Raw genomic sequence first — 16,462 nt, 5'->3', positions numbered from 1 at the left:
TAACCCTAATATAACCCTAACACTAATATAACCCTAACCCTAATATAACCCTAATATAACCCTAACATAACCCTAATATAACCCTAATATAACCCTAATATAACCCTAACCCTAATATAGCCCTAATATAGCCCTAATATAACCCTAACCCTAATATAACCCTAACCCTAATATAACCCTAACCCTAATATAACCCTAACACTAATATAACCCTAACCCTAATATAACCCTAATATAACCCTAACATAACCCTAATATAACCCTAATATAACCCTAATATAACCCTAACACTAATATAACCCTAACCCTAATATAACCCTAACCCTATTATAACCCTAACCCTAATATAACCCTAACACTAATATAACCCTAACACTAATATAACCCTAACCCTAATATAACCCTAATATAACCCTAACATAACCCTAATATAACCCTAATATAACCCTAATATAACCCTAATATAACCCTAACCCTAATATAGCCCTAATATAGCCCTAATATAACCCTAACCCTAATATAACCCTAACCCTAATATAACCCTAACACTAATATAACCCTAACATAACCCTAATATAACCCTAACCCTATTATAACCCTAACCCTAATATAACCCTAACACTAATATAACCCTAACACTAATATAACCCTAACCCTAATATAACCCTAATATAACCCTAACATAACCCTAATATAACCCTAATATAACCCTAATATAACCCTAACACTAATATAACCCTAACCCTAATATAACCCTAACCCTATTATAACCCTAACCCTAATATAACCCTAACCCTAATATAACCCTAACCCTATTATAACCCTAACCCTAATATAACCCTAACACTAATATAACCCTAACACTAATATAACCCTATTATAGCCCTAATATAACCCTAACACTAATATAACCCTATTATAGCCCTAATATAACCCTAACACTAATATAACCCTAACATAACCCTAATATAACCCTAATATAACCCTAATATAACCCTAACACTAATATAATCCTAACCCTAATATAACCCTAACCCTAATATAACCCTAACACTAATATAACCCTAACACTAATATAACCCTATTATAGCCCTAATATAACCCTAACACTAATATAACCCTATTATAGCCCTAATATAACCCTAACACTAATATAACCCTAACATAACCCTAATATAACCCTAATATAACCCTAATATAACCCTAACACTAATATAATCCTAACCCTAATATAACCCTAACCCTATTATAACCCTAACCCTAATATAACCCTAACCCTAATATAACCCTAACCCTAATATAACCCTAACCCTAATATTACCCTAACCCTAATATAACCCTAATATAACCCTAATGTTATTGTGGGTGTAGCGAAATGCTTGTGTTCCTAGCTCCAATACTGCAGTAGTATAACAATTCACATACAATACACACAGCTAAAAGTAAAATAATGGAATTAAGAAATATATAAATATTAGGACGAGCAACGTCGGAGTGGCATTGACAAAAATATAGTATATACATATGAAATGAGTAAAGCAGTATGTAAACATTATTAAAGTGACCAGTGATTCCATGTCTATGTATATAGGGCAGCAGCCTCTAAGGTGTAGGGTTCAGTAACCGGGTGGTAGCTGGCTAGTCTGATGGCCTTTAATAGAAACTGTTTTTCAATCTCTCGCTCCCAGCTTTGATGCACCTGTACTGACCTCGTCTTCTGGATGGTAGCGGGGTGAACAGGCAGTGGCTCGGGTGGTTGTCCTTGATTATCTTTTTGGCCTTCCTTTGACATCGGGTGCTGTAGGTGTCCTGTAGGGCGGGTAGTTTGGCCCCGGTAATGGGTTGGGCAGACCGCACTACCCTCTGGAGAGCCTTGCGGTTGTGGGTCGTGCTGTTGCCGTACCAGGCGGTAATAGCACCCGACAGGATGTTTTCAATTGTGCATCTGTAAAAATTTGTGAAGGTTTCAAGTGACAAGTCAAATGTCTTTAGCCTCCTGAGGTTGAAGAGGCTCTGTTGCGCCTTCTTCACTGGGTGGTCTATTTCAATTTGTCAGTGATGTGTATGCCAAGGAAATTGAAGCTTTCCACCTTCTCCACTGCGGTCCTGTTGTTGTGGATAGGGGGTGCACCCTCTGCTGTTTCCTGAAATCCACAATCATCTCCTTTGTTTTGTTGACGTTGAGTGAGGTTGTTGTCCAGGCACCACACTCCCAGACCCCTCACCTCCTCCCTGTAGGCTGTCTCATCATCGTTGGTAATCAAGCCTACTACTGTTGTGTCGTCTGCATTTAACACCATAGGGTACCATGGTGTTGAATACTGAGCTATCGTCAATAAACAACATTCTTACATAGGTATTCCTCTTGTCCAGATGGGATAGGGCAGTGTGCAGAGTAATGGTGATTGCATCGTCTGTGGATCTATTGGGGCGGTAAGCAAATTGAAGTGGGTCTAGGGTGGCAGGTAAGGTAGAGGTGATATGATCCTTGACTAGTCTCTCAAAGCACTTCATGATGACAGAGGTGAGTACTACGGGGCGATAGTCATTAAGTTCAGTTACATTTGCCTTCTTGGGTACAGGAACAATGGTGGCCATCTTGAAGCATGTGGGGACAGCAGACTGAGATAGGGAGAGATTGAATATGTCTTTAAACACTCCAGCCAGCTGGTCTGCGCATGCTCTGAGGACGCGGCTAGGGATGCTGTCTGGGCCAGCAACCTTGCGAGGGTTAACACGTTTAAATGTTTTACTCACGTTGGAACCGGAGGAGAGCCCACAGTCCTTGGTAGCCGGCCACGTCGGTGGCACTGTTATCCTCAAAGCGTGAGAAGAATGTATTTAGCCTGTCCAGAAGCAAGACGTCGGCCTTGGTGACGTGGCTGGTTTTCCTTTTGTAATCCGTGATTGTCTGTAGACCCTGCCACATACGTCTCGTGTCTGAGCCGTTGAATTGCGACTCCACTTTATCTCTATACTGACGTTTAGCTTGTTTGATTGTCTTGCGGAGTGAATAACTACACTGTTTATATTCTGCCATATTACCAGTAGTCTTGCCATGGTTAAATGCTGTGGTTCGCACTATCAGTTTTGCACGAATGCTACCATCTATCCATGGTTTCTGGTTAGAGTAGGTTTTAATAGTCACAGTGGGTGCTACATCTCCTATACACTTCCTTATAAACTCAGTCACCGTATCCGTGTATGTGTCTAAATTATTTTCGCAAGCTACCCGGAACATATCCCAGTCCACGTGATCAAAACAGCGAGAAGCGTGGATTCCGATTGGTCAGACCAGCGTTGAATAGTACAAAGAACGGGCACTTCCTGTTTGTGTTTCTGCCTATAGGACGTGAGGAGCAAGATGGAGTCGTGGTCAGATTTGCTGAAAGGAGGGCGAGGGAGGGCCTTGAAAGCATTCCGGAAGTTTGAATAGCAATGGTCGAGAGTCTTAGTAGCTTGAGTACGACAGTCAATATGTTGATAGAACTTTGGCAGACTAGTCCTCAGATTTTCTTTGTTAAAATCCCCAGCTACAATAAATGCAGCCTCAGGATATGTGATTTCCAGTTTGCATAAAATCCAGTAAAGTTCTTTGAGAGCCGTTGAGGTTTCAGCTTGAGGTGGGATGTAAACGGCCGTGGCGATGACGGAGGATAATTCTCTTGGGAGATAATATGGTCGGCATTTAATTGTGAGGTGTTCTAGGTCGGGTGAACAAAATTACTTAAGCTCCTGTATGTTCCTAGAATTACACCATGTTATTAATCATGACAGACACCCCTCCGCTCTTCTGCTTCTATGAGAGATATTTATTCCAGTCTGCGCGATGTACTGAGAATCCTGCTGGCTTTACCGACTCTGAAAGAGTATCCCGAGAGAGCCATGTTTCCACGAAACAAGGTATGTGTTACAGGCCACGATGTCTCTCTGGAAAGTAATCCTTGCTCTAAGCTCATCAACTTAGTTATCCAAAGAATGAACATTAGCGAGTAATATATTCGGAGGCGGTGTGTGGTGTGCGCGCCTCTAAAGTCAAACCAGCAGGCCGCCTGCAGTGCCTCTCCTCCTGTTTTGGGTCGGCCTCTGGAATAAGTTAAATTGCTCTGGGGAGAGTGTACAAAGGATCTGCTCCAGGGAAGTCCTGGTCGTTATGCTGGTAGTTTTGGTGAGTTACTGCCGATCTCTAATATCCAATAGTTCTTCCCGGCTGTATGTAATGACACAAAACATTTCCTGAGCTACTAATGTATAAATAGTACATAAAAAACGTAATACCGCAAAGTTTTCTAAGAGCTAGTCGCAATACTGCCATCTCCGTCGGCGCCATCTAACTTCAATCCACTTATGTAGAATGCTGCCAACTCCACTTATGTAGAATGCTGCCAACTCCACTTATGTAGAATGCTGCCAACTCCACTTATGTAGAATGCTGCCAACTCCACTTATGTAGTATGCTGCCAACTCCACTTATGTAGAATGCTGCCAACTCCACTTATGTAGTATGCTGCCAACTCCACTTATGTAGAATGCTGCCAACTCCACTTATGTAGAATGCTGCCAACTCCACTTATGTAGAATGCTGCCAACTCCACTTATGTAGAATGCTGCCAACTCCACTTATGTAGAATGCTGCCAACTCCACTTATGTAGTATGCTGCCAACTCCACTTGTGTGATGGTCAAAATGTAATGAATTTAAGGTTATTTGTCGATGTAAAAATCTAAATGTACAACTTTTAAGTTTGTGTCATTAGATTTGGGGTGTGGGGGGATGGGGTTGCGAGAAATCCTAGACAAAAAATTGGGTTTCTCGGAAATTTGAATGAAAAAACTTTTCTAGACTGTAAAGCCCCAAAACCTTTGCTGATGATGATAGCTAAGCCACACCTACCGCCATTGAGGACGATAACTAAACCCCACCCACCTCCATTGAGGATGATGGCACACCCCACCCACCTCCACTGAGGATGATGGCAAACCCCACCCACCTCCACTGAGGATGATGGCAAACCCCACCCACCTCCACTGAGGATGATGGCAAACCCCACCCACCTCCACTGAGGATGATGGCAAACCCCACCCACCTCCACTGAGGATGATGGCAAACCCCACCCACCTCCACTGAGGATGATGGCAAACCCCACCCACCTCCACTGAGGATGATAACTAAACCCCACCCACCTACATTGAGGATGATGGCACACCCCACCCACCTCCACTGAGGATGATGGCAAACCCCACCCACCTCCACTGAGGATGATGGCAAACCCCACCCACCTCCACTGAGGATGATGGCAAACCCCACCCACCTCCACTGAGGATGATGGCAAACCCCACCCACCTCCACTGAGGATGATGGCAAACCCCACCCACCTCCACTGAGGATGATGGCAAACCCCACCCACCTCCACTGAGGATGATAGCTAAGCCCCACCCACCTCAATTGAGGTGGTTGTCATTATATAATGATGATAATAATATTACAATACTAACCTCCACTGAGGATGATGACGGCGAGGAAGAGTGCCATATCACTGTCATACAGCTCCAGGGTGTTGAACTTAACAGAGAACTCAAACTTGGGTTCCATCATATCACAGAAGGGTTTCCTCAGGCTCTTCAGGAACTCTCTCGTCATGAAAATCTGTCCATAGGAGATCAGTGTACCATCTTTGTTCATGAGCGGAGCCCACATGATGATGAGCACCTCGATGACGCCGTACTTCAGCAGAGTCACCTGATCATTCAGGTCCAATCCCACGAAGCCAGGGATGCTCTTAGCGAACTCTGTGACCTCTCGGACGGCCTCGGCGGAGCGCGACTGACAGCTGTAGAAGAACCTGAGCTGCACCTCGTCAGTGGGCTCCTGGACCAGACCAACTCCTCCACCTAGACCTCCACCTACAGCCAGGCCTTCACTCACTGCCAGACATCCACCTGCAGCAAATCATATTTGTTCAGTGTTATTTTATGAACGTAAGCTTAACTTTCTGAACATTCGAGACATGTAGCCCACTTGTCATTCTAATCTCCTTTGCATTAGCGTAGCCTCTTCTGTAGCCTGTCAACCATGTGTCTGTCTATCCCTGTTCTCTCCTCTCTGCACAGACCATACAAACGCTTCACACCGCGTGGCCGCGCCCACCCTAACCTGGTGGTCCCAGCCCGCACGACCCACGTGGAGTTCCAGGTCTCCGGTAGCCTCTGGAACTGCCGATCTGCGGCCAACAAGGCAGAGCTCATCTCAGCCTATGCGTCCCTCCAGTCCCTCGACTTCCTGGCACTGACGGAAACATGGCTCACCACAGATAACACTGCTACTCCTACTGCTCTCTCTTCGTCTGCCCACGTGTTCTCGCACACCCCGAGACCTTCTGGTCAGCGGGGTGGTGGCACCGGGATCCTCATCTCTCCCAAGTGGTCATTCTCTCTTTCTCCCCTTACCCATCTGTCTATCGCCTCCTTTGAATTCCATGCTGTCACAGTTACCAGCCCTTTCAAGCTTAACATCCTTATCATTTATCGCCCTCCAGGTTCCCTTGGAGAGTTCATCAATGAGCTTGATGCCTTGATAAGCTCCTTTCCTGAGGACGGCTCACCTCTCACAGTTCTGGGTGACTTTAACCTCCCCATGTCTACCTTTGACTCATTCCTCTCTGCCTCCTTCTTTCCACTCCTCTCCTCTTTTGACCTCACCCTCTCACCTTCCCCCCCTACTCACAAGGCAGGCAATACGCTTGACCTCATCTTTACTAGATGCTGTTCTTCCACTAACCTCATTGCAACTCCCCTCCAAGTCTCCGACCACTACCTTGTATCCTTTTCCCTCTCGCTCTCATCCAACACTTCCCACACTGCCCCTACTCGGATGGTATCGCGCCGTCCCAACCTCCGCTCTCTCTCCCCCGCTACTCTCTCCTCTTCCATCCTATCATCTCTTCCCTCTGCCCAAACCTTCTCCAACCTATCTCCTGATTCTGCCTCCTCAACCCTCCTCTCCTCCCTTTCTGCATCCTTTGACTCTCTATGTCCCCTATCCTCCAGGCCGGCTCGGTCCTCCCCTCCCGCTCCGTGGCTCGACGACTCATTGCGAGCTCACAGAACAGGGCTCCGGGCAGCCGAGCGGAAATGGAGGAAAACTCGCCTCCCTGCGGACCTGGCATCCTTTCACTCCCTCCTCTCTACATTTTCCTCTTCTGTCTCTGCTGCTAAAGCCACTTTCTACCACTCTAAATTCCAAGCATCTGCCTCTAACCCTAGGAAGCTCTTTGCCACCTTCTCCTCCCTCCTGAATCCTCCTCCCCCTCCCCCCCCCTCCTCCCTCTCTGCAGACGACTTCGTCAACCATTTTGAAAAGAAGGTCGACGACATCCGATCCTCGTTTGCTAAGTCAAACGACACCGCTGGTTCTGCTCACACTGCCCAACCCTGTGCTTTGACCTCTTTCTCCCCTCTCTCTCCAGATGAAATCTCGCGTCTTGTGACGGCCGGCCGCCCAACAACCTGCCCGCTTGACCCTATCCCCTCCTCTCTTCTCCAGACCATTTCCGGAGACCTTCTACCTTACCTCACCTCGCTCATCAACTCATCCTTGACCGCTGGCTACGTCCCTTCCGTCTTCAAGAGAGCGAGAGTTGCACCCCTTCTGAAAAAACCTACACTCGATCCCTCCGATGTCAACAACTACAGACCAGTATCCCTTCTTTCTTTTCTCTCCAAAACTCTTGAACGTGCCGTCCTTGGCCAGCTCTCCTGCTATCTCTCTCAGAATGACCTTCTTGATCCAAATCAGTCAGGTTTCAAGACTAGTCACTCAACTGAGACTGCTCTTCTCTGTATCACAGAGGCGCTCCGCACTGCTAAAGCTAACTCTCTCTCCTCTGCTCTCATCCTTCTAGACCTATCGGCTGCCTTCGATACTGTGAACCATCAGATCCTCCTCTCCACCCTCTCCGAGTTGGGCATCTCCGGCGCGGCCCACGCTTGGATTGCGTCCTACCTGACAGGTCGCTCCTACCAGGTGGCGTGGCGAGAATCTGTCTCCTCACCACGCGCTCTCACCACTGGTGTCCCCCAGGGCTCTGTTCTAGGCCCTCTCCTATTCTCGCTATACACCAAGTCACTTGGCTCTGTCATAACCTCACATGGTCTCTCCTATCATTGCTATGCAGACGACACACAATTAATCTTCTCCTTTCCCCCTTCTGATGACCAGGTGGCGAATCGCATCTCTGCATGTCTGGCAGACATATCAGTGTGGATGACGGATCACCACCTCAAGCTGAACCTCGGCAAGACGGAGCTGCTCTTCCTCCCGGGGAAGGACTGTCCGTTCCATGATCTCGCCATCACGGTTGACAACTCCATTGTGTCCTCCTCCCAGAGCGCTAAGAACCTTGGCGTGATCCTGGACAACACCCTGTCGTTCTCCACCAACATCAAGGCGGTGGCCCGTTCCTGTAGGTTCATGCTCTACAACATCCGCAGAGTACGACCCTGCCTCACACAGGAAGCGGCGCAGGTCCTAATCCAGGCACTTGTCATCTCCCGTCTGGATTACTGCAACTCGCTGTTGGCTGGGCTCCCTGCCTGTGCCATTAAACCCCTACAACTCATCCAGAACTCCGCAGCCCGTCTGGTGTTCAACCTTCCCAAGTTCTCTCACGTCACCCCGCTCCTCCGCTCTCTCCACTGGCTTCCAGTTGAAGCTCGCATCCGCTACAAGACCATGGTGCTTGCCTACGGAGCTGTGAGGGGAACGGCACCTCAGTACCTTCAGGCTCTGATCAGGCCCTACACCCAAGCAAGGGCACTGCGTTCATCCACCTCTGGCCTGCTCGCCTCCCTACCACTGAGGAAGTACAGTTCCCGCTCAGCCCAGTCAAAACTGTTCGCTGCTCTAGCACCCCAATGGTGGAACAAACTCCCTCACGACGCCAGGACAGCGGAGTCAATCACCACCTTCCGGAGACACCTGAAACCCCACCTCTTCAAGGAATACCTAGGATAAAGCAATCCTTCTGCCCCCCCCCCCCCCCCCTTAAAAGATCTAGATGCACTATTGTAAAGTGGCTGTTCCACTGGATGTCATAAGGTGAATGCACCAATTTGTAAGTCGCTCTGGATAAGAGCGTCTGCTAAATGACTTAAATGTAAATGTAATGTAAATGTACAATCAACTCCCCTATCTATTTTTTTAAGGTATCTGTGACCAACTGATGCATATCTGTATTCCCAGTCATGGGAAATCCATAGATAAGGGACTAATGCATTTATTTCAATTGACTAATTTCCTTACATGAACTGTAACTCAGTAAAATATTTTAAATTGTTGCATGTTGAGTGTATATTTTTGTTCAGTGTACAATGGTAACTAACCACTCTACAAAAAAAGAAAAGATAAATAGGAGACAAAATGGTACAGGGAAAACCTTCACAGTAAAAATGGTAAAAACATGATAATACCTAGACCACAGCCAGCTCCAGTCCCAGTCCCAGCCTCAGGCCCAGCATCAGTCCTGGTCTCCTGGACAACATGGATGGGCATCTGCCTGCAGTTGATAAACCTCTCTCCTTCCTGAAGAGACTTCATGTCATGGATTACAAACGGCTGCAGAGAGACAACAAACAAACAAAATCAAGCACATTACTGTGAAACATGATGAATACATTTACATTTACATTTTAGTAATTTAGCAGACGCTCTTAGCCAGAGCGACTTACAGTAGAGAGCATACATTTTTATTACATTTTACATACTGAGACAAGGATATCCCTACCGGCCAAACCCTCCCTAACCCGGACGACGCTATGCCAATTGTGCGTCGCCGCACGGACCTCCCGGTTGCGGCCGGCTGCGACAGAGCCTGGGCGCGAACCCAGAGACTCTGGTGGCGCAGCTAGTACTGTGATGCAGTGCCCTAGACCACTGCGCCACCCGGGAGGTCACTATCTGGAGACAACACCCTGTTATAACATGATGACTATCTGGAGACAACACCCTGTTATAACATGATGACTATCTGGAGACAACACCCTGTTATAACATGATGACTATCTGGAGACAACACCCTGTTATAACATGATGACTATCTGGAGACAACACTCTGTTATAACATGATGACTATCTGGAGACAACACCCTGTTATAACATGATGACTATCTGGAGACAACACCCTGTTATAACATGATGACTATCTGGAGACAACACCCTGTTATAACATGAGGACTATCTGGAGACAACACCCTGTTATAACATGATGACTATCTGGAGACAACACCCTGTTATAAAATGATGACTATCTTGAGACAACACCCTGTTATAACATGATGACTATCTGGAGACAACACTCTGTTATAACATGATGACTATCTGGAGACAACACCCTGTTATAACATGATGACTATCTGGAGACAACACCCTGTTATAACATGATGACTATCTGGAGACAACACCCTGTTATAACATGATGACTATCTGGAGACAACACCCTGTTATAACATGATGACTATCTGGAGACAACACCCTGTTATAACATGATGACTATCTGGAGACAACACCCTGTTATAACATGATGACTATCTGGAGACAACACCCTGTTATAACATGATGACTATCTGGAGACAACACCCTGTTATAACATGATGACTATCTGGAGACAACACCCTGTTATAACATGATGACTATCTGGAGACAACACCCTGTTATAACATGATGACTATCTGGAGACAACACTCTGTTATAACATGATGACTATCTGGAGACAACACCCTGTTATAACATGAGGACTATCTGGAGACAACACTCTGTTATAACATGATGACTATCTGGAGACAACACCCTGTTATAACATGAGGACTATCTGGAGACAACACTCTGTTATAACATGATGACTATCTGGAGACAACACCCTGTTATAACATGATGACTATCTGGAGACAACACCCTGTTATAACATGATGACTATCTGGAGACAACACCCTGTTATAACATGATGACTATCTGGAGACAACACCCTGTTATAACATGATGACTATCTGGAGACAACACCCTGTTATAACATGATGACTATCTGGAGACAACACCCTGTTATAACATGATGACTATCTGGAGACAACACCCTGTTATAACATGATGACTATCTGGAGACAACACTCTGTTATAACATGATGACTATCTGGAGACAACACCCTGTTATAACATGAGGACTATCTGGAGACAACACTCTGTTATAACATGATGACTATCTGGAGACAACACCCTGTTATAACATGAGGACTATCTGGAGACAACACTCTGTTATAACATGATGACTATCTGGAGACAACACCCTGTTATAACATGATGACTATCTGGAGACAACACCCTGTTATAACATGATGACTATCTGGAGACAACACCCTGTTATAACATGATGACTATCTGGAGACAACACCCTGTTATAACATGATGACTATCTGGAGACAACACTCTGTTATAACATGATGACTATCTGGAGACAACACCCTGTTATAACATGATGACTATCTGGAGACAACACCCTGTTACAACATGATGACTATCTGGAGACAACACCCTGTTATAACATGATGACTATCTGGAGACAACACCCTGTTATAACATGATGACTATCTGGAGACAACACCCTGTTATAACATGATGACTATCTGGAGACAACACCCTGTTATAACATGATGACTATCTGGAGACAACACTCTGTTATAACATGATGACTATCTGGAGACAACACTCTGTTATAACATGATGACTATCTGGAGACAACACCCTGTTATAACATGATGACTATCTGGAGACAACACTCTGTTATAACATGATGACTATCTGGAGACAACACCCTGTTATAACATGATGACTATCTGGAGACAACACCCTGTTATAACATGATGACTATCTGGAGACAACACCCTGTTATAACATGATGACTATCTGGAGACAACACCCTGTTATAACATGATGACTATCTGGAGACAACACCCTGTTATAACATGATGACTATCTGGAGACAACACCCTGTTATAACATGATGACTATCTGGAGACAACACTCTGTTATAACATGATGACTATCTGGAGACAACACTCTGTTATAACATGATGACTATCTGGAGACAACACCCTGTTATAACATGATGACTATCTGGAGACAACACCCTGTTATAACATGATGACTATCTGGAGACAACACTCTGTTATAACATGATGACTATCTGGAGACAACACTCTGTTATAACATGATGACTATCTGGAGACAACACTCTGTTATAACATGATGACTATCTGGAGACAACACCCTGTTATAACATGATGACTATCTGGAGACAACACCCTGTTATAACATGATGACTATCTGGAGACAACACCCTGTTATAACATGATGACTATCTGGAGACAACACCCTGTTATAACATGATGACTATCTGGAGACAACACCCTGTTATAACATGATGACTATCTGGAGACAACACCCTGTTATAACATGATGACTATCTGGAGACAACACCCTGTTATAACATGATGACTATCTGGAGACAACACCCTGTTATAACATGATGACTATCTGGAGACAACACCCTGTTATAACATGATGACTATTTGGAGACAACACCCTGATATAACATGATGACTATCTGGAGACAACACCCTGTTATAACATGATGACTATCTGGAGACAACACCCTGTTATAACATGATGACTATCTGGAGACAACACCCTGTTATAACATGATGACTATTTGGAGACAACACCCTGATATAACATGATGACTATCTGGAGACAACACCCTGTTATAACATGATGACTATCTGGAGACAACACCCTGTTATAACATGATGACTATCTGGAGACAACACTCTGTTATAACATGATGACTATCTGGAGACAACACTCTGTTATAACATGATGACTATCTGGAGACAACACCCTGTTATAACATGATGACTATCTGGAGACAACACCCTGTTATAACATGATGACTATCTGGAGACAACACCCTGTTATAACATGAGCCATAAAACCCCTGCAACTTATTCAGAACACTGCCACCAGATCTGGTGTTCAACATTCCCAAGTTCTCCCATGTCACCCCGCTCCTCTGCACACTTCACTAGTTTCCAGTCGAAGCTCACATCCACTATAAGACCATGATACTTGCCTACGGAGCAGCAAGAGGAACTGCCAACTGCCCCTCCCTACCTTCAGGCTATGATCAAACCCTATACTCCAACCTGGGTAGTCTGTTCTGCCACCTCTGGTCTCTTGGCCCTCCCACCTCTACGGGAGGGCAACTCCCGCTCAGCCCAGTCAATGCTCTTTTATGACCTGGCCCACCAATGCTGGAACCAGCTTCCCCCTGAAGCTAAGACAGCAGAGTCCCTGCCTATTTTTCGAAAACATCTGAAAATCTACCTCTTCAAAGAGTATCTTAAATAATCCCACAGCACCCCTCCCCTCCCCCCACCCACTAGAACTGAATATCCCCCCTACTCAGCAAAAAAAGAAATGTCCCCTTTTCAGGACCCTGTAGATAATTCGTAAAAATCCAAATAACTTCACAGATCTTCATTGTAAAGGGTTTTTAACACTGTTTCCCATGCTTGTTCAATGAACCATAAACAATTAATGAACATGCACCTGTGGAACGGTCGTTAAGACACTAACAGCTTACAGACGGAAGGCAATTAAGGTCACAGTTATGAAAACTTAGGACACTAAAGAGGCCATTCTACTGACTCAAAAACACCAAAAGAAAGATGCCCAGGGTCCCTGCTCATCTGCGTGAACATGCCTTAGGCATGCTGCAAGTAGGCATGAGGACTGCAGATGTGGCCAGGGCAATAAATTGCAATGCCCGTACTGTGATACGCCTAAGACAGCGCTACAGGGAGATGGGACGGACAGCTGATCGTCCTCGCAGTGGCAGACCACGTGTAACAACACCTGCACAGGATCGGTACATCCGAACATCACACCTGCGGGACAGGTACAGGACGGCAACAAAAACTGCCCGAGTTACACCAGGAACACACAATCCCTCCATCAGTGCTCAGACTGTCCTCAATAGGCTGAGAGAGGCTGGACTGAGGTCTTGTAGGCCTGTTGTAAGGCAGGTCCTCACCAGACATCACCGGCAACAACGCCGCCGATGGGCACAAACACACTGTCGCTGGACCAGACAGGACTGGCAAAAAGTGCTCTTCACTGACGAGTCCTGGACATCCTCCTCCCTCATGTGGTGCCCTTCCTGCAGGATCATCCTGACATGACCCTCCAGCATGACAATGCCACCAGCCATACTGCTCATTCTGTGCATGATTTCCTGCAAGACAGGAATATCAGTGTTCTGCCATGGCCAGCGAAGAGTCCGGATCTCAATCCCATTGAGCACGTCTGGGATCTGTTGGATCGCCATGGCCAGCGAAGAGTCCGGATCTCAAATCCCATTGAGCACGTCTGGGACCTGTTGGATCGCCATGGCCAGCGAAGAGTCCGGATCTCAAATCCCATTGAGCACGACTGGGACCTGTTGGATCGCCATGGCCAGCGAAGAGTCCGGATCTCAATCCCATTGAGCACGTCTGGGACCTGCTGGATCTTAATGGACTTATTGCAGCTGGTGGCCACACCAGATACTGACTTACTTTTGACCCCCTTTGTTCAGGGACACATTATAACATTTCTGTTAGTCAAATGTCTGTGGAACTTGTTCAGTTTATGTCTCAGTTGATGAATCTTGTTATGTTCACACAAATATTTACACATGTTAAGTTTGCTGAAAATAAACGCAGTTGACAATGAGGACGTTTCTTTTTTTGATGAGTTTATAACCCTAACCCAATAAGTCCCTAACCATAACATAACCCTAACATAACCCTAACCCTAATATAACCCTAATATAACCCTAACCCTAACCCTAATATAACCCTAATATAACCCTAACCCTAACCCTAACCCTAATATAACCCTAGTATAACCCTAACATAACCCCAATATAACCCTAACCCTAATATGACCCTAACCATAACATAACCCTAACATAACCCTAACCCTAATATAACCCAAATATAACCCTAACCCTAACATAACCCTAACCCTAACATAACCCTAATATAACCCTAACATAACCCTAACCCTAACCCTAACCCTAATATAACCCTAATATAACCCTAACATAACCCTAATTTAACCCTAACCCTAATATAACCCTAACCATAACATAGCCCTAACATAACCCTAACCCTAATATAACCCTAACCCTAACATAACCCTAACCCTAATATAACCCGAATATAACCCTAACATAACCCTAACATAACCCTAACCCTAATATAACCCTAATATAACCCTAACATAACCCTAACCCTAATATAACCCTAACATAACTCTAACATACCTCTAACCCTAATATAACCCTAATATAACCCTAATATAACCCTGGGGGGTATGGGGGGAAAGTCAGTACTATTAGGGGGGAAAAGTCAGTACTATCAGGGGGAAAAGTCAGTACTATTAGGGGGAAAAGTTAGTACTATTAGGGGGAAAAGTCAGTACTATTAGTGGGAAAAGTTAGTACTATCAGGGGGAAAGTTAGTACTATCTGGGAAGGCTTTCCACTAGATGTTGGAACATTGCTGCTATAACAGCCTCCACTCCTCTGGGAAGGCTTTCCACTAGATGTTGGAACATTGCTGCTATAACAGCCTCCACTCCTTTGGGAAGGCTTTCCACTAGATGTTGGAACATTGCTGCTATAACAGCCTCCACTCCTCTGGGAAGGCTTTCCACTAGATGTTGGAACATTGCTGCTATAACAGCCTCCACTCCTCTGGGAAGGCTTTCCACTAGATGTTGGAACATTGCTGCTATAACAGCCTCCACTCCTCTGGGAAGGCTTTCCACTAGATGTTGGAACATTGCTGCTATAACAGCCTCCACTCCTCTGGGAAGGCTTTCCACTAGATGTTGGAACATTGCTGCTATAACAGCCTCCACTCCTTTGGGAAGGCTTTCCACTAGATGTTGGAACATTGCTGCTATAACAGCCTCCACTCCTCTGGGAAGGCTTTCCACTAGATGTTGGAACATTGCTGCTATAACAGCCTCCACTCCTCTGGGAAGGCTTTCCACTAGATGTTGGAACATTGCTGCTATAACAGCCTCCACTCCTCTGGGAAGGCTTTCCACTAGATGTTGGAACATTGCTGCTATAACAGCCTCCACTCCTCTGGGAAGGCTTTCCACTAGATGTTGGAACATTGCTGAGGGGACTTGCTTCCATTCAGCCATGAGAGCATTAGTGAGGTCAGGCACTGATGTTGGGCGATTAGGCCTGGCTCACAGTTGGCGTTCCAATTCATCCCAAAGGTGTTCGATGGGGTTGAGGTCAGGGCTCTGTGCAGGCCAGTCAAGTTCTTCCACACTAATCTCAACAAACCATTTCTGC

At 45.6% G+C, this 16,462-nt stretch overlaps 1 protein-coding gene across 2 annotated transcripts in view; it reads right to left on the bottom strand.

The window, feature by feature from the left end:
• Positions 1-16,462, bottom strand: part of pparg (peroxisome proliferator-activated receptor gamma) — a 131,016-nt gene that overhangs the window by 11,623 nt on the left and 102,931 nt on the right. For both annotated transcript variants that reach the window (XM_055870007.1, XM_055870006.1), the window contains exons 6-7: positions 9,468-9,612; positions 5,496-5,939 (exon numbers count right to left, since the gene is read on the bottom strand). In XM_055870007.1, the coding sequence (XP_055725982.1) occupies positions 5,496-5,939; positions 9,468-9,612 (589 nt within the window). The remainder of the gene's footprint in view (positions 1-5,495; positions 5,940-9,467; positions 9,613-16,462) is intronic.

Source organism: Salvelinus fontinalis, chromosome 18 (genome assembly GCF_029448725.1).
Source record: "Salvelinus fontinalis isolate EN_2023a chromosome 18, ASM2944872v1, whole genome shotgun sequence".
Lineage (NCBI taxonomy): Eukaryota > Metazoa > Chordata > Actinopteri > Salmoniformes > Salmonidae > Salvelinus > Salvelinus fontinalis.
This window is presented reverse-complemented; position numbering and strand designations above follow the sequence as displayed.